This window comes from Amborella trichopoda, chromosome 13 (genome assembly GCF_054954075.1).
Source record: "Amborella trichopoda isolate Santa Cruz 75 chromosome 13, AtrichopodaSantaCruz75HAP2 v2.0, whole genome shotgun sequence".
NCBI classification, from domain to species: domain Eukaryota; kingdom Viridiplantae; phylum Streptophyta; class Magnoliopsida; order Amborellales; family Amborellaceae; genus Amborella; species Amborella trichopoda.
The window spans coordinates 23745699-23766043 of record NC_142348.1 but is presented as its reverse complement, the minus strand read 5'-3'; the positions used below and the strand labels follow the sequence as shown (position 1 = coordinate 23766043).

Sequence of the window (20345 nt, the reverse complement as noted above, 5' to 3'; positions counted from 1 at the left end):
AGATTTGCCAGTTCAGTCTGCCCATTTGTCTGTGCATGATAGGCACTACTGAACGACAATCGAGTATCCAATTTCTTCGACAAAATTCCCCCAAAATGGCTGGGAAACTTAGTATCCTCATATGAAGTTATCATTTTCAGAACATTATGCAAACTCACTATCTTTCTGAAGTATAAATTTGCAACATGCGTGGCATCCAAGGTCTTCTTGCAAGCCATAAAATGAGTCACAAATATAGAATCCATACCTTGTTGAGAACCGTGGAAGTCGTAGCATGAAATCCATGCCAACATTTTCCTAAGATGCATTGGGAGTCGGAAGTGGAGAATAAAGCCCTAGCCCGCTGCCCTTTGTGTGAGAGTGATATATTTTATTGTTGCCCCTAAATGAGCTGATACGTACGACATTTTCTTGACAAACTGCATAATATCCCTCTTCAATTTTGGCAACTAATACTTGACTCCAATGCTATGGCTTCATCTTAACTAAAATGTCTGCCAATACCTCCTTCATGAAGTTCTATTGCAAGGGTCTCTCTAGGGGAACTTGCAACTATAATCCTTTAAAGAGAGATTTGTCTTAGAATAAGAAAATCCCCACTAACTCTATCATGGCACCAAACGAATATCTCCTTGAAGTTAACACAGTAATAGCATCCGGCATGGTAGCCGACTAGGCCGATTTTCTACTCAAGGTGTCTGCCACTCTGTTTTGATTCCCTGCCTTATGCTGAATGACGAAAGTAAACTCCTGCAAATAGGCTACCCACGGAGCATGTTATTGATTTAGTTTATGTTGCCCACTAATATATTTCAGCGCTTCATGATCTAAGAACAAAAGAAGCTCCCTTTGGATCACATATTGGTACCAATGTCTTGAGGCTTAAATAATAACATAAAACTCCACATCATATGTGGAATATCGGTGCTGGGTGTCATTGAAGAAGGCAATAGGACTCCCCTTTGAACTTAACATTGCACCAACTGAAAACTCTTCTTGGCCTTATCATTTGATGCAAACACCCCCTTCTTAGGCAATCTGTGATAATTTCTATGATTGAACTGAAGCCCCTAACGAACCTCTTGTATAAAGTAGCCAATCCATGAAAACTGCGAACATCAAGCACTGTAGTAGGCTAATCCTTGATGGCTGCTACCTTTTTCTGTTTAACTTTAATGCCCTTAACCGAGACAACATAACCAAGAAATATTAAGTTGTTTGTCATTAGCTCGCACTTTTTAAGATTCGCCTACATCTGCTTTTCCCGTAACAAGTCAAATGCCAATCGCAAGTGCTCCGTATGCACTTGCTCACTTATGCTGTATACTAGAATATCATCAAAGTAGACCACCGCAAATTTACCGATTAGACGTTTGAAGACCTTTAATCACCGTCATAAAAATACTAGAAGCGTTGGAGAGGCCAAGTGGCATCACCAACCACTTGTAAAGGCTCTCTCATGTTTTGAACACTGTCTTCCATGCATCCCCTGGACAAGTACGGTTCTGATGGTATCCACTTCTCAAATCTTCATTCGAAAGCATAGTAACACCAGCTAGCATATCCGAGATATTTTTGAGATGCGGAATTGAGGCGGTACTTGAGTGTTATCTTGTTAATAGACTTACTGTCCACATGCATGTGCCAAGTCCCATCCTCTTGAGGTGTCAATGAGGCTGGGATAGTGCATGGACTCATGCTCTCTCGAATGAACCCCTTCTATTGAAGCTTTTTGACTTGTCTCTACAATTTTTCATGCTCCTTTAATCTCATTCTGTATGCAGCCTTGTTCAGTAGGCTAGACCTTGTTCAAGGTCTATGTGATATTGGATGTCCCTCATAGGTTGTAATCCCTAAGGAAGCTCATTGGGGATGACATCACAAAAATCTCTCATAAATGGCTGCAACCCTTCTACTTAGACCACTGCATAAAACATCTTGGACTCCTCCAATCCATCCACATCCTGAACCAAGTCATCTTGTATGGCTTTGGGTGGTTTTCCATCTTCAATTTCAACTTCACCATCTCCTAAGACATATTTTTTTCACAATGCCCCCTGCCAATCATGATTACAAACCTTCCCATAGGTGGTGCATCATGTGTGAAGATATTAGTGCGCAGCCAATTTGCCTCCTCTACTTCTTGGGGTAGAATCATACTACCCTGGATCACCAAAGCTTCCCCATGATCTCTAAATGTCACTTCGAGCTCTTCTTTCTCTAGTGGCTCATCATAAACTAGGTCTCTCGCAATTAATTGCTTGGTGTCCTCTTCAAGAAATTCCTCAGCAAGGTTTACAAATGTTCTGTTTGGGCCTTGAGAGGAGACGTGGCTGATTCCCAAATACTTAAAAGCACTTAAATAATGTAGGTTTTTGGGCTATTTAGGCTACTAGAACTGCCCCCAACACTTGCAATATCCTAATGTTTGGATGAACTAACAGGCTGTGAGGTCTGTCGAGCTACCAAATTCCCACTCTTTTCTCTACATTCGCTTATGCTGGCAGTTGTACTGCCTAGGCTGCAGCCCACTTTAGCTGCAAGGTTGTAAGCTTCATCTAAAGTCCAGTAACATTTTATGACCACCACATCTTGTATAGGTGTTCTTTGCCCCTCCTACTTAATGAGCTAGGGACTGTTCCTCTTTTTCAACCACGTCACATCGAGCCATCAACCGATGAAATTCATTGTTGTACTCTTCTATACTCTTTTCTCCTTGACGAAGGTTATTCATCTTATGATAAAGGGATTGTAGATGATTTTCATGTAGGTATTTTTCCTTTAATTTCTTTTTCATCATCTCCTTGGCATTAATTTTTGGCTTTGCCATTCTTTCCCTTCTAGACCTAAGTTTTTTCCTACCATGCCAAGGCACCCTTCTTCAATTTTATAGTAACAATTTTTACTTTTTTATTTTTGAGAACTTCCTTGTAATCAAGAACCCTTCTTACAGTATTTAACCAATCTATAAACCCCTTGGGTTGAGGATTACTGTCAAAATCAGGAAGATCAACCTTCATGTCGAAAACCGTAGATTGGTGCCTCCCTGGTGTCTAGGCCTTCCATTGCTGTCTGTATCACTTGACTTCACGCCAGGAGCGGGATGGTGAAAGAGATTAAATTTGGCTTCTTCGTGGGCAAATAAATCCCATCTTGCCCGTGAGTGATGTCCGCACACTTCTGTGTAAGCTGCTGGACTTGCCTTTTGAGGTCTTCAATCGCCTCTTCTCTGGGGTCATGGGCAATATCTAGGAGAGCTTCCTTTCCTTAGTGCCTTCTCGCGGCTATGGGTTCACCGTAATCACAAGCCTAGATAATCAATATTATCTAGCAGAAATCAACAAGTTATAGGCAAAATTTGGCAAACCTTGGGTTGAGATCAGTAAACTTTTGGATGAAATTAGCAAAACATGGCCCAAAATCAACAAAACACCCTAGACTTGGTTATAGTTCTCTGGTCTTGTTGTTGAAGAAACTTGGGCTCCCACACGAAATTGATGTGGGAAACTTTTTAGAGAACAACAATATCAGCAAATTTCAGGCCAAGCACAAGCATTAAAATAGGAGCCTAGGGTTTCTTATTAAAGCACAATTAGAGCTCCCAAAAGCCCAAGCTTTCTGTCTTTTTCATTCTGAAAAGTCACGTGAATGGCTGTCCATAGCCCCACACACCTCTTAAATATTATTACTTAATGATCAGACATTAAATGTCCATAGAATAAATGAAATAACCCAAAAGTCCTAAACTTAAGTGACTTTTAAAATAAATGACCCTGCAAATAAAATGAAAATCCCCAACTGGTCCAGAAAATAAAAGCCATTAAAATAATTTGAAAATCATCCTAAGCAATTCTTGCCCTTCTTGTTCTTCGTAGTAGCCCTCCTAGGGTTTACATCCCTCAAATTATACACAAGAGTTAGGAGGAATCTGCTGCTCCCATGGAAGATACATGCCACCCTGTCCACTTGATGCACTTTGTGCATCATCACATATAATGATGTGTCACCTTCCTATCATGCTTTCTATCATCATTTGCCTACCGTTAGCATTCCATCCCATGTAACAAAGGCTCTATCACAACCTCAATTGAAGGCTGTAATTTGGCAGCTACGGCAAGTTCTTGAAAAGAGAAATACTTGGGAGATCCGTAGCCTTCATAAAGGAAAGGTGCTAGGATGCAAATGGGTGTTTACAGTGAAATACGAGGCGGATGACATGATTGACGGATACCATGCTAGGTTGGTTGCAAAAGGTTTTACTCATGGTATAGATTACAAAGAGCTTTTTGCCCCTGTGGCAAAGTTAAATACTGTTTAGAATCATGCACTTATTGGCTGCAAAAAAATCTTGGTCCTTGCATCAGCTAGATGTGAAAAATGCCTTTTTATGTAGGGATCTTCATGAGGAAGAGTGTATGCCCATGCCTTTAGGTTTTCAACTTCAATTGGAGATAGGAAGGGTGTGCAGATTGAAAAAGGCAATATATGGACTTAAACTATCATTGAGAGCTTGGTTTTGACAAATACAATTAAGCCTTAGTAAAAATTGTATTTAGAAGGAGTCAAGTTGATCATACACTATTTGTGAGGAGAATAATGTTGGGATTATAACACTCATATTGTAAATAATATTTTAGTGACGGGATAGCTTGGCACTCATCAAAAAACTTAAATGTTACCTAAGTGTTTGAAATAAAAGATTCGGGTCCACTGAGATATTTTCTGGATATTGAAATGTTAAGATCAACGAAGGGAATAACTATTTCCCCGAGGAAGTATGTGCTAAATCTGTTACAACAAACTAGAATGTTGGGTGCCAAATCAATGGATACACCTATGCGAACCAATCATAGACGTCATGAACAGATGGGAGAGTTACTGAAGGATTCTTGTCAATAGCAAAGGTTACTGGGCGTTACATGTCTCACAATTATGCAGCCAGATATATCTTATGCGGTTTATGTAGTTAGTATTCATGCATGCCCCTCAAAAACCTTATTTAGATGTCTACTATATCCTAAAGTATCTAAAGTCATCTACTAGTAGAGGGTTGTTGTTTATTACTCATGGTCATATGGGTGTTGCAATCTACACTGAGGCAGATTGGGCTGGTTCACAGATTGATAAGAGGCCAATTACAGGCTATTGTACCTTGTTGATAGGAATTTTGGTTTCATGGAAGAGTAAAAAAACTAAATGTGGCCAAACCAAGTGTTGAAGTTGAATATAGAGCTATAGCACATGGAACATGTGAAGTCATGTGGGTGGAAACTATCTTGGCTGATCCGGGAGTTAAAGTTCAGTTACCTGTGACCCTTTATTTTGACAATGAAGCAGTTATTCACATTGTTAAGAACCTTGTTTTTCATGATAGAACAAAGCATATTGAGGTATATTAGTTTTTCACAAGGGAAAAACTTGCGGCCAGAATTATTTGTACTCATGTGAAAAATCAAGAGATCATTTGGAAGATATCTTCAACAAAATAGTTGTCTGTGACAGACTGCAAAATAGTGTTCTCAAGCTGGGCATAATTGATGTCTGTGCTCCATATTGAGGGGAAGTGTCGAAAGTACAGCAGTAAGGTAGGGACTTAAATAGAATAATTGATTCTATGTCATGTATTAAATGTACAATTGTAAGTTAGGGACATAAATGGAATAATTGATTCAATAGGGTTATGTGTGATTTATAAAGTCACACCAAGATACCGTGTGTAATCTTTAATAATATAAACATATGGTGGATTCCAAAAAAATGGGTCATTTCATTCTCCTCTCTCTCTCTCTCACACACACCTCTGTTTCTTTCTTCCCTTCATTCCCCTTCCACCATCAAATACTTGTTGATAAGTGTAGATTTAATATTTTATATTTTTCAACTAGAGCTTTATAGCCTCATAGGGGTTTTGTTCATGAGCCAATTTGCAGGTTGGGAAGCACCCAGCTGTCTAAATTTGCTTGTGTGAATGAAAGCACCATATTTGTGACTCGTTGTGCCTGGTCACTTTTTTATGTGGTAGAAATACAAAAGCCAGGTATGGTGTATGTTGCCGATAATTCTCATATTTTTTCTGTGTAGATCTGGGCAATATGAAAACAAAATGAAGCATGATGGCAAAGCCAATATGTAGTACTTTTTCAGGGAGATCAACAAGGTAATACCTTTAATGCTGATGAAAGAGTGTAAGTTTCTATTGAGAAGCCAGAAAAGAAGCCAACATGTGCCTTGATTACTTGCCAGTCATTTTATGAAAACTTAAAGCTGGCCACACTGCTCCACCAGGAAGTTAAAGATGCCTATGGCATACAGACAGTTGAGCAGTAGCCCGAATTTCATCTCACTTGTGGGTAGTGGACTATCACTACAAGGCATTTATCTTTTGGTCATGACTAATTTGGACTTTTTGTAAAAAAGAAGTTGCGCTTTCTTTAATAAATATATTACATGTAGAGGCCCTCAAACTTTTATAGTAAGGTTGGCACATGAGTGGGAATTTAGTTTGAGCAGAAACACCATGTTTTCGTGTGTCAGATTGCCCTTAAACCAACATATGAGGAACAAGTAACGTGACAACGTACTCAAGATTCTGTGAAAGAAATGGAGAGATGACGTTACTCTCCAAAAAAATAGAAAAGGACAGTTGAAGTTTATTCCTCATACGTACAAGTTTACACCCACCTTACAGAAATAAGAAAAAGAAAGAAAAGAGGGAAAAATAGAATATTCTTCCCAATGATTTTCTATATCTGTTGAAGATCTAGGTTATGTATGCTTCATGAGGTTCTTGCTTTGTGGGGTTTTGTTTGTCCCTGCCGTGCAATCATTGCGTATATTTGTGGGGTTTTGTTTGTCCCTGCAGTGCAATCATTGCGTACATATGGTTCCTTTATTTTCGAGAAACACTTCTGATTGTCTTGCAACTGTGGTTTATTCCTTCGATGAGTACCTTGCAGTAGGAGTTATTGCCTTGTATTTGCTCCTTTAATGAGACTTGTAACTGTGTTTTAACTGTTTGAATAGTTACTTTATGGGAGTTTTGTTGGTCACTGCAGTGCAATTATGGCATATATGATTACTTTATTTTCGAGAAGCACTTCTGATTGTCTTGTAACTGTGTTTTGTTCCTTTGATGAGTATGGGCTTGTGTTTGGAGTCATAACCTTGCGTTTTGTTCGTTTGATGAGTCATGTAACTGTGTTTTTATTGTTTGCCTGAGTCTCTTTCTATCTTGCAACTCGCTATGATTCTGGTTTATAAAGTGATATATTTGTGTTTCTTGTAAACAAGTAAACATCTGGAATGTGCTTCTCGTCTTCTAAATTTATTTGTGGCTTAAAAATCACAACCTCATCTTGTTTGATGTCTCATGAACTGCAGATGGCAATATTCAGCAATGTTGGCTTGGAAAGGGTCCCAGGCATCTGTCCCAATCTGAAAGCTCTCGATATAAGGTTTGGAACAGGAAACCAGATCTCAGAATAATGAGACCTTTATTTATTTTTATTTTGATAAATAAAATAATTTTTATAGATAACAGATAAAAACATGAAGAAAGAATAATGTTTACTGACAAAAAAATAAATGCAAAAATGAATTGCAAAGAGAAAATAAGCTTAGTGCTTAATCATGTAAGGAAATATTTTTTGGCCCAAATGGACTCATCAGAGTACAACACAGTCTGACTCTAAAATGGGATCAAACCTGTTGGCTGGGATTTTGTCTCCATTACTAAGTTCCTCAGATCCACAACTGAGGAGGATGCTCTAAAGACCAACCATTCTGTTGTGTTAGCCACCCAAAGTCTTGGATCACATGATCAATGTGCTTTCTGGGTGCCCGGAAAAGGAGGAAACTGTAGGTATTCAATGTAACACTTCTAGACTAACCACCAGGAGGAGGATAGACCTACACTCATGATCTATGAAAATAATTACTTGCCTCTTCCATCAAAGCACCCTAACTACTTGGCTAACCAGTGTAAGGGACCATGTTATCCCAAGTAATATAGAGTTACTGCTAGAAATCAGCAAACTGAGCAAAAGAGAAGGGGCTAAAATCAGTTATAAAAACCCAAAATCAAATTAGAAATAAAACCCTAAACCAACAGCAAACCAGCTAAACCAACCCCACCCCTGGCCCCGGCTCCCGCCCCCCCTCCCAAAAAAAATCCTAAACTAGAAAAATCAACAATAAAAGAGAAATGCCCTAAATTAAAAACACAAAATATTAATAGAGGTGAGAGAGAGAGAGAGCTTGGCAAGCGGCTCTTTTGGGGATTCATATTCCACCTTTTTTTGAGGAGGTGTGGTCTCATTTTTGGCCCCAAAATAAGGAGACGCTTCTCTCAGCGAGATGTATCTCTGCTGCATTTTTGTGAGCCAAACGTCTGAGATCGCTAATCATCTTGGAGAGGCATCTCCTGGTGCCCAAACAGACCCTTAGTTTCTTTAGTAAGGAGCTTTCTAAAGCACTCCAGAGCGATGAGAAATAAGTAGGGAAAGAGCATGTTGTCTTGTCCTGTTCCATTCTTGCCTTTGGAAGCTCCAAATGAGTCATTGATGATAACAGAAAATCCAGGGGAGGTGAAATACATTCGTATGCAATTGTTAAAGGTTTCTCCAAAGAAAGCAATCAGTTTAGTTAATTGAAGGATTTTCAATTAACTTAGTCCTTTTGAAGATCTATCTTAAAACAAAACGCATTCTCTAGTTGTTCATTGCACAGGCTGTGAACAATTTCATGGCCAACAATAGCTTGCTTGAATATGCCTCTGTTTTGGCAAAGGCATCTTGTATTGATTGATGATCAATCTAGCTTTTGCGCTGATATAACTAATTAGCAATGATTTTGAAAATCTTCTAATGCAGATTACAAAGGTCTATCGGTTTAGAAGCAATCACAGAAATTGCACCTATTTTCTTTAGAATGAAGGTTATAAATGTTGATCTAAGAGATCTCATGATGGAGTTAAGATGGAGAGAGCTATGATGGATTGATGGTTAGCCATATTTCATCACTCATTAGATGCCACGGTTTGTGGAAAAATTGGGTTGGGAACTATTTGAGTGGGGAGATTTATTTGTGCTGAGGTTCATGAGGGTAGAGGCAATCTCCTCATTGCTGACTTACCTCCCTAATTACAATTTTCTATTTAATTATTTTGGTGTCACTAGGTGTGGGAGGTGTGAAGGAAATTGGCTGAATGGTGCCGGGCGATTCCTCGAAAAAAAAAAAAAGTTAATTTCATTGATGATCTCTTGTTTTTGTGAAGTGATGGATCCATCTGAATCGTTTAAGTTTGGATATGGTTGTACTAGACTTGGGGGCCATGGTTCTGTAAAGGAGAGAACTTGGTGCAAGAATCGCCTTCCCAGTTTGGCCCTGAGGCTAGAATCCCCAAATGAAAGAGGAAATGAAGGTTGAGGATGCAAAGGGCTAGAATTCCATGAGATGGTGAGGCAAGTGTCGTGCTCCAAGGGATATGTCGGCTTCGACTTGCTTCAATGTTGGAAGACCGGCCATATATAAAAAGAAAACTGAGTTCAAACCCACAATTTAATGATGACTAGGATGTCATAAAAATGGACAAAAGATGAAAAGAAAATTAGTAGGATTTATATTTCAATCATTATCATCAATTTCTTCATAATCATTGGCTTCATTCCTGTCTCCTCCATCCGATTCCAAACCATCATTAGAATCGTCATCTTCTTCAACATAATGGTCCTCCTCAGTTTCTTGTGAATCGGCCTCCTCTTCCTCACCTCTCTTTCCTCCTCCTTTGTGTACTAGTAGTGGTGGTCATTAGCCCTCCTATGGGTGGAAGCTGGTCCTAAACTTCCTCGACCATATCCCAGGTCAACCCTCACTAAGGATCTTCAACCAACCACTCTTTTGGCATCATCCAAGTCTTTGGATGAAATGGGATCTCTCTTTGGGATCTTAAAAATGCTCATCTATAGCATCAGATTATGCTTGACAAAGACTAAATTATTGAGCCTCTTTTTCTCATGCTGGTTCCTGCTTTTGTGTGGAACTGTAGTAAAATATATGAGCCACAATAGAGACTTATAAAACTAAGATAATACCCTAATAATATGAATCACTAAATCTATGATAGTCTTAAATTTTTACCATATCAAAGGAACTCCAAATTTAATATCTAAATTCATATGAAACTATGCAAAATTAATAAATACTAAGGAAATTACCTACATTTGATTTTGTCCTTGGTCTCACCACCATTTCCTTCACAAATGATTTCAAAGTACACTTATACAAAAGTAACTCGTTAGCATATATCTTATCTTGGATATCATTGTGTAGATCTAGCCTCTCAAGACATTCATTAACGGCAAAGCCTTCCATAATTGCATCCTTTTTCTCAATACCTAAGTTTGTGCAGAAGAACTTCAGGTTCAAAACCTCAAATAGTACAATTTCAGGTAATGACTGATGAAGCTGCCTAAGAAAAAGGGTCGGTTGGCTAAATATGCCACTCCTGCCCTTCGAAGTTGGGTGCTGTATGGCTATCAAGACATATGGCCGACACAATTTCTGGGCTGATGAAGCTGCCTATCCCATTTTGTAATCTATCCCATTTTGTAATCTATTATCTCCCATATTGAGCAATACGTACTCTCATCATTGACGAAAGCCTTTGCTACCTCCATCTAGTGCATCATATTTAGAGCCCATAATGGGCTTCACGTCACCATTAACCTATTTTTAAAATTCACTAAGGGTAGAAAGACTTTAACCGAGTAGACTACCCACTTGACAAACTCTTAAACACACTGTCACATGCCCTTTCCCCTTTAGCACATCTAGGCCACTTACATCTAGATAACTCTTCTAAAGTTAACATCAAACTCAATTGCTTTCTCTTCTGCAATATTCTTTGTAAACTTAGAAAAGAAGTGGCAAATCCGGTTACCCCAGCCCTTGCTATATCGCTCTTCTAAGCGATCTTGTGCATCATGCTGAAGGCAATGGTGTGACTATATATGAACATTGTCACGACTGTAGCCTTAGGAAGTGTACCTGATACCCTAGGCAGTTCACTAATAGCCTTAAGCATGGGTCTATGCACTTTGCTAAACATGGAGTTCAAAAGTTACAAGGCCGCTTTTAGTCCAATAAATTAGGAATAACCATATTTTCTGTAGCATTATCAATTACCACTTGAATACCATTCTCTTCCCCAACCTCATTGAACTTGTCAATTAAAGTAAAAAGGAATTGTGCATCCTGTACATTATCAAATGCGTCAATAAACTTTAGAATTCGTGTCCTTAAAGGACAATTCACCTTTATGTTCATTACACTTCTGTTCACATCACTCCATGTACCTGTCATAATCATGATCCTGTGATCCTGTATTGGATGCTCGCATCCTTGTGGGTTTGGGGCACTCCTTTGTGAATTGTACCTCCTTATGTTATTGTTTGAAAAAACAGCTTGCTCAGTGCCTAGGAGGCTGTCTCGCCTAGGCTTGGGCAGGCCTTCCCGAGCAGAAGTTCTTAGGCGTTCGCCTTAGCAAGCTAGGTGGGTGCTTAGGAACATTCATAAAAACGGCATTTTTTTTTTGCATGTTTGGGGCCATTTTGGGTCATTTTGACCCATGAAAAGGGGTATTCTAACACCTTAAAGTAAAAAGAAAAAAAGAAAAAAAAAGAAAAGAAAGTCATACCAGTGTTTCAAAGAGCGCTAGGTTGGTCCCAGGTGGCCTGGGAGGTCCAGGCCACCCAGTCGCTAGGCAAGCGCCTAGAATCTGGGCAGCCCAGTTGAATCCAAAAAGGATTCTACAGTTATATATTGTATAAAATATAAGAATTAGGTATTTGGAACACATCAGAATTCAAAGTATAGTACACATTAGCACACACTCCATAAGTAACCATAAGTCAGTCCATAATCCATATCCAATTAAAACTTAAAATTTACCATTCATAGTTCAATCAAAGTTCAAAGTTTAATAATTATTCAACATTCATCATCAGAAAAATTAGGTTCAGCTGCATTGGTATCATATTCATCGGAATTGTCATCCTCGTCGACATATTGGTCGTTCTCATCTGTCTCTTCTGAATCTGCCTTTTCTTCCTCCACCCTCGTTCTCTATGCAGAAGATCTAGTGGCCCTAAGAAGGTCAGCTGATGTCCCTGAAGCATCTATAACCATGTCCCATGTCAATTCTTCATACCCCTCGACTCATCATCATCAACTAACCGTTCCATAGCGTTGTCCATATTTTTTTAATCTAATGGGGTCTCTCTTATCAAACATGTCCTTCAAAAATCGATTACACTTGACATAGACTAGGTCATTAAACCTCTTTGATTCAAGCTTGTTCCTTCTCTTTGTATGAATCTAACAAAATCAAATGAAACTAATTAAAGTCTATGGTTCATGTATTATTAATACAATTATACAAATTACCTTTACGACCTTACCCCTTCAAAAGCACTCCAATTCCGCTGACAACCGGATGAGGAAGTGGTTAGGTTCAAGATCTGAATGATCAACTTTTGTAAATTTGGAGAACTACACCCATGTTGGCTCCACCAATTGGCTGCAAAGATATAGAATAAAATCATAAATAAATAATAGAATTATAAAAATGAAACTTGATTACGTGAACTTGATGAGCTTAAGAATATTATTACTACTTTGATCAATTTTGGCCCTTTACCTCATTGCCATTGGACTCCCAAAAGACTTTAATGAGCACTTGTAATTTATCAGCTCATTAGCGCATATAATATCTTGGATATCAGGATCAAGGACTAGCACATTTACAGACTTATTAAATCCAATCATAATTGTATCATTTGTGTGTATATCTTTGTCAACATAAAACAAAGCTGGGTTCAAATAATAACCAGCTGCATGCAATGGCTGATGTAGCTGTGTATCTCATTTCTCATCAATAATCTCCCAAACAGGGTTATAACAGTTCTCATCATCATCAAAATTTTGAGCTCTCTTTCTTGCATTTCTCCATGGCCTCATATATATAGCCCATATAAGGCTTGTCACTATAACTATGCGAAGGACTTTGACAAGAGGAAAAAATACCTTAAGAGCGGCCCTTCACCTCTCGCCAAAAAGCCTTAGAAAGGATAATATCTGTCACCTTTTTCCCAACTTGATCCTTGGACCACTTGCATGCTCTCCAGTCATCCGAGGTAAACATTTGCCTTAACTGCACTCTCCTCGAATGTATGTTATCTTGGCAAAAGTACCAGGTCGCAAATCTTGTGACCCCAGGCTTCACAATCTCTTTCTTCCATGTAAATCTACGCATCATGCTGAGGGTGGGATGGTGGCCATAAATGAAATTTGTAATTGACTTTTCCTTCTTCACTGCACTTGATATCTCGGTTAAACCGCTAAGAGCCTCAAGCATGAGGTCTATATAATGTGCTGCACATATTGTTTAAAAGATTTTAGGATAAGCTATGCGTAACAAATTAGCTGCAACAACATTAGGAGCAACATTGTCTTGACAACCTGTACAACATGATGCTCCCCAACCTCCTTCATTCCCTTCTCTAAAACTTGGAATATGTAATGAGCATCATGGATATGATCAGAGGCATCAATAGACCTCAAAAAAACAGTCCCTAAAGGACAATTCATAAGCAAATTCATCTGACTTCTTCTCTTCTTATCACTCCAAGCATCAGTCATAATAGATACCCCATATTGAGCCCATGCATCTTTCTTAACTTCTACAGCTTCCTTCGTGACACTCACCGCCTTTTTCAAAAGAGGCTTTGAAAGCTGGGGTTGGGGGTTTCATCCCAGGCCCAAATTGGCCAATTGTCTCTACCGCGGCATAGAAGTTGCTTAAGTGAGCGGTATTGAAAGCAATGCTCGCCTCATAAAATCATGTAGCAAGATAATAAGTAGCTCTCTCTCACTCTTCCTTTGTCATTCTATTTTCAATGGTGGTTTGCTTCTTTGTTTTCTCTCCTGCAACCTCAAGGTCAGACCAACGCTAAAAACTATCCATAGGGCCCATAACCTGAGGCTTCTTACTCCCAGAACCAGAACCAGAAAAAATTACGACTCCCTTTCCCTTTCCACTAAATGATTGTTCAACTTATACCTCTTGACATTCCTCCCCAATCCCATCCTCATCACTATCATCATCATCATCATAATTGACCCAAGCCCCAGACCTAATCTCTGCTATGGAGGCAAATCTCTCATCTTTTTTCATTTTTACCATATTAAAAAAATTGGTTATTTCTTCTTTAACAACATCAGCAGTCTTTTTACATGGGGCAACATCCCCCCTGATACTAGCAAGATGTTTCTTGACCCAGTTTATGCCCCCTTTTGTATCCTTCTCAAAAAAATTGCATCTTATACAATTTTTATCATTAGGACCTAGGTTGTAGCCATATTCCCAACCGGGATCGCCACTCCTATGAGATCCCGAAGAAGACATCTCAAAATATGCAATTTATATAAGCAATAAAAAAAAAATCACTTACTTTGAGTTTGATAGCTCAATCTTCAAACTTCCACCTCAAAGATGCTTCTAAGGACTCAAAATCTTCTAAAAAACCCCCCAATAGATTTATAAAACATCAAAAATTAAGTCTAATATCAATGGGTGATGTTTTGATCAATTTCTCATAACTTTGAGGAACCCTTCGATCTCAAAGAAATCACGAAAAACTAGTTTTTTGGGGGCTTTCTCTCTCTTAAATGAGCTCCAATGTTTTAGGTTTCAAATGGACTTAAAACCCATAAAAAAAAATGGACAAAAAATACCCCCACCGAAAGCAATTTCCGCCTCTGGGTGGGGTGCTGAACCTGGGCTCCGCCCAAGTCTAGGGCCTAAGCGGCCGCCTTGGCGGTTTCCTGGGCTCGTATGCGGGCGCCCAAGGACCATCGCTTTTTTTGGGCACCTAGGCTTGGGTGATGTGCCCAGGCTCCCAGATCCGCCTAGGCGCTGGGTGGTTCGCTTTTTGGAACATTGAGCCGTACCATATCTTAATGTGACTTTTTTGGAAATGCGATTTTTTTTGGATTTTGTTGGATATTTCTATGTTTTGGGAATGCGAAATTTTGAAATATATTATTGCAATAAATTTTAAGGTCCAAATGAAGTTCTTACAAAGATCTTTGGGGTAATTCTGAGCTGGTTAGAGACAATCGAAAAATTGAGCATAAAACATCGAAAATATTGAATAATTAGAGATCTCTTTCTTTTCATTTGCATGCCATTTTTTTTACAGCATCATTTTGTATTGGTATTTGGTCTCATTGGACACTTGGAGTTCATAAGCATGATTGTTTGAAATATGGACTACTGAGCATGCTGCATGGACACTAAAGGACTAGTACATCATGTACTTGTTTTGTTTCTTCTTCTTTTTTTCACCTTTTTAATTATTTAAGCAAAAGTTTTAGTGATTTGAAAGTGTCAACATTCACACACAAATTTGCATAAAAAAGGTGGTTAGATACGCATAGGCATATATGTGCATGTTTCAAACCTCTGGGCACCTGAGGTTCTGGGTAGCTCGCTTGGGTGCTGGGCACTCGAGACAACCCCCCCCGCCCCCCCCTTGCGGGGCGCCTAGGGACCGCCTAGTGTTTTTCTAAACCTTGCTTATGAAGCAATGGCTTCTTAAGCTTATAAGGATTGGGCCCTTCAACCCTGGTCCAAAATTGCTTCCAATTTGCTATAAAAGCTACTTAAGTGAGATGCATTAAGGGCAATATCTGCCTGATAAACAACCGATGAATATAGTAAACTTCTGTCTTGAACCTATTTTTGATCGTAAGTTGCTTTTTCTATTTCTCAACTGCATCGTTGGGATTGGGGGGCAAAGGCATCCATTGGCTCCTTCATACAAGGCTTCTTCATCTACAAGCCTCTCATTGAACTTTGAGAGGAACCCACTTTTATTTCCCCTCCGTCATCATTATCATCACTCCCATTGTCACCATAGATATTCACCCCATCCCTCAACTCTACGATACTCTCCTCTTTTGCTTCCTTCTTCCCTTTTTCGGCATCCATATTCTTAAGAATCTCCTTCCTAACTTCTCTTAGGACCTCCTTACATGGGGCAATATCCCCCTTAGTACTAATGAAGTGTTATTTAAATTAATTACAACAAAAATTGCAATGGATTTTGTTGTCATTTTGTCCCGAGCAAAAACCATATTTCCATTCTGAATCTCCACTCCAATTAGAACCTGTTGTAGACTTTTGGAGAAATTAAGAAATATCAAATGCAGAGATAAGAACGAACCTTGTGCGATCTTTGATCTGCAATGTTTTGGATGAGTATGAACCTTTAAATCACCTTAAAATAACCCTTATTACTTTTTTGTGTTCCACAATGCTTCATATAAAAGAGACAAAGTTTGAGATGATTCAAACTTGGAAAAATTCTTTGATAAAAAAAAATCCAAAATTTATGGTTGTTTTTCTAAATTTTTTGGGTTTCAATGCCTTTAAAATTATTTTAAGGTAATATTCAAAAGAAGAAAATTACTTAAGGGAGGTTGGAAACACACCTAAGCCTCTTTTCTTCCCTTATTAAGGAGGAATTTTTGTGGAAATGCTCGACATTTTCTACCGTTGGGCAAGGGCAAAACCTAGGCGGACGCCCTAGTCTAGGCATTGGGAGCCCGCTTAGGCGACGTCCAATCTGCTTGGGGCGGCGCCAAGGCCTCCCAAGGGCACCCCACCTTGATAGATTGGCTGTTTTCTCTTTCCTTGGTTGATTGCTTCAAGAGATTTACGTTGGGGGTTTGAGATTCAGTCAAGGAAAATAAGTAAAGTTCTTAGAAGTGATGGGGGATACAAGTACACCCTTAACTGTTTGATAAGTCCAATGCAGATCAAGGGATAGGTTCCGCAAGAAACGATATCCTATGCTCAGCATCAAAATGGTATCGCAAAAGGAAGGAATTTTTCCCTAATTTACAAGGGAGTTCCATGATGGCAGAAACACATATCGTATTGACCTTTTGTTTGGGAGATGCTTTGTTGACTGTTATGTACATTTTTACTAGAATTCCTTCAAAACCTGTGCCTAAAACCTCTTATGAGTTGTGGACCAGTAGAAAACTTGGTCTATCACATCCCATATGACTAGTAATCTAGATTAAAGGTCCATGGAATGTCCTTTCATATGATATGTTACTTCAAAGGTATATCCTAATCTATGATTTTGAAATGGGTGGAATCTCATGATGTGAACTTCATTCTGTCGAAGTACTTAAGCACTGAGAGGTCGGTGGGATCTTAAATAGGGAATGGTGAAGCGATTCCTCTACTAAAGGGCTATAGTGTGAGTATTCCTATAGTCGTCAAGAATAGCGGGAATGAACCACCATTCATTCTCAAGCATCAAAGGGGTGCAAGTGATAGAGTTCCCCATAGACATTTTGAGATTGAAGGGGAATGCTTGTCATGTATCTCCATTAATGAGGATGAATCAGGTTTATATCAGGAAAGCACTGCAATTCTTTGTTGTAGCCAATTGGATTGCCACAATGTCCCAAGAGATTAGTTCCATGGCTATGGTCGCTCTAGGATATTTTTTTACGCTTGGAGTGGGAGCGCTTTTCCTGTATAATAAGAAGCAGACGTGTTTGCTATTGATTTCCTTGGAGGCGAAGGACATTGCTTATTGTGTAGCATTTGCAGGAGGGCTGATGGCCTAGGAGGTTCTTGCAATGTTAGGGGTCGGATCAAGTGCTAGAGAGCCTGTTGCCGTGTGTTGTAACAACTCGACGACACTAGCTTCTATAAAGAATCCAAAGTATCACAATAAGTGACTTGGAGATAAAAAATTATCTTGTGTGAAATGTCATTGAGAAGAAAGAGGTTTTCTTGACATAAATTCCCCTGCGTAGGGTGGTAATAGACTCTCTTTTGTGCATCAACACGCTCCAATTAGCATCCCACTTGATGCATTGCTTGCGACAAGACACACGAATGTGACTGAATTGAGACATGTTTGGTGAAATCTGATATAGTATCTTCTATTATTTATCATTTACATCATGTAGTTCGACTCATAGTGTGACATGAGTCACACGTGCCGTTATTACTCATATTGAGGTGCATACGATATTCCCTGCCTTTTGTTATACCGTCGATAATTGCCCGTCACCAAGTGACCTTGAGTGCCTTCATAGATCTGGTGACTAGGTTAAGAATTGGAGACTTGATTGTGCTACTTTAGCATGTCTTCCCTATTTGTTATTTGGGGTTCTCACCCCATAGGTAGGACCTCACCACGGTGACCATTCACCACCTAGTGGCTATTCACCATGGTGGAACAAAACTCCCATATAACTGGGCCCTACAGTGGTCAATTGACCTCGATATTTAGTAAGGAGTCGCTGAGATCAAAATTAGGGGATTTGGAGGCATGAGTGAGCTTGTTTTCTTTGGAGCGTTAAATGCCCCGTCTCGGTAAAAATTCGAAGCGCAACGGTTCCGACTAGTGTAATATTTTTGAGTCTCTGAGTTGCACAGTCAAGGCCCGTACAATATATATATATATAAATAAGGTTAGCCCACTAGCTAACAACTATAGTGTTAGCTCAACGACCCATATTGAATCTGGGCCGATCTGACGATCACAACCTCATTTTATAATATAATTTTAATATTTTTCTACAAATCCAAATCACATAAAATTTGAGGTGTCCATTCTTCTCTGCAAGGTGCACATAATAAAAATATTAAAAAATAATTAGCAAAATATAAATTGATCAAAATATCCTTGAAAGTTTTTGGGGATATTGGTCAATTTATTTTTTGCAAATTGCTTTTTTGATGTTTTTATTTGATTCTTCTATTTTTAAAGAATAGATGCTCATAATTTCAAGTGATTTGGATTCGTAGAAAAAAAATTAAAATTCAAGTACAAAATGTAATTGGATTGTCCTAGATTCAATATGGGCCGTCGGGCTTACGCTGTAGTGTTATAATGACCCTTTTCTTTGTAATTCCAACATATTCTTAGGTCTTTCTTTTTGTTTTTGGATTTTTTATATTTAAAATTTTTATTTTTCTTACGGAATTATTTGACTTTATGTTTATGATCTTTTTTATGATCTCTAATCAGTAATTCCACCCGTAAGACATCGATTGGGCATGAAATGCAGGAATAAATTTACTTTGATCTGATCAATGGATGATACAAGAAATGATCCAATTAAATGTGTATTGATCAATGGATGATATAAGAAAGGTCTTGAACATTCCCACACAAAATAGAGTACCAAATATGTGTATTTTTTCCTTATCTCTCTTGATTTTCTCTAATTGCTCATTCTCTCTTTAAATATCAAAAGTTACATACTCAATGGAGATGGAACATTAGAGAGAGAGAAATTCCGTCAAGCCCAATGCCATAGTCTGTCTCTCCTATCCGTTCTTCTCTGCATCTTGTGCTTGTTGTATATTTCCAACAAGAGAGGTAAACGAGACAATGTCCAGAAACAAAAGCGAGAGTTTTTCTCATATTGTTGAGAGAGAGGGAGAGAGTAAAATAGCCCCTTTCTTAATGCCCCCATAATTAAAGAATTATAAAAAGCTTTCACCCCACTTGGGTAAGGGAGAGAAAAAGATGAGTAATAAAATAACAAATATTAAAGAGGAAATGCCACATCAAAAGAAGGTAGTGAGCATGCTCTTCTTTAATAGATGGAAGACCATTAAAGCTATTAAACCACATGAGAATAAAGACAAAGAAGTAATGTATTACATAAAGTAGAGGGGAAAACATGGCCCACATGATAAGAGGTTAAAAGGGGGGAGCTCCATTTAACGAAGGTAGGAAATCACAGTGAAAGAAAAGAATGAGTGCACCAAGTGAGAGAGAAAAAGATTTATGGTCCATAAATTATCATCAGAACCTTTTCCCGACTATTTGAGATTGGCTATACGAATCTTGGTTTGCTATTCTGTTCTATCAAGGATCATACCCTTAATGAGGCCATAAGTCCCCATATCTTTTCTCACTACTTCCAACCATGCCCTTTTAGACCTACCCCTTGTCGTGTTTTAGCCTTCCACTTGAACCGACTTGCACCTCCTAACAGGTGTTGTGCTGGGTCTATGCTGTACATGGCTAGCCCACAAAGTCTACTCTCTCTTTCATCTTATCGCCTGTTGGAGCCACACGTAAGTTCTCCCTAATCGTCATCATCATAGCCTTTTCCTAATTAATTGGGGTCAGCTGCACGAATCATGTCTGGGAGTCTGCTCTATTAAAGGCCATACACTCAGTGAGGCCATAAATCCCCATATCTTTTTGGATTACTTCCAACCACGTTATTTGCGG

General features: G+C 38.8%; 1 protein-coding gene and 1 non-coding gene across 6 annotated transcripts in view; both read left to right on the top strand.

Moving 5' to 3' along the window:
• LOC148779106 (uncharacterized) overlaps positions 1-20345 on the top strand; it is a 49547-nt gene that overhangs the window by 15753 nt on the left and 13449 nt on the right. For all 5 annotated transcript variants that reach the window (XM_088854936.1, XM_088854935.1, XM_088854937.1 and 2 more), the window contains exon 3: positions 7381-7454. In XM_088854936.1, the coding sequence (XP_088711062.1) occupies positions 7381-7454 (74 nt within the window). The remainder of the gene's footprint in view (positions 1-7380; positions 7455-20345) is intronic.
• Positions 10474-10601, top strand: LOC148779107 (U11 spliceosomal RNA). Its single transcript, XR_016048726.1, has one exon. It is a non-coding gene; the product is annotated as a U11 spliceosomal RNA (small nuclear RNA).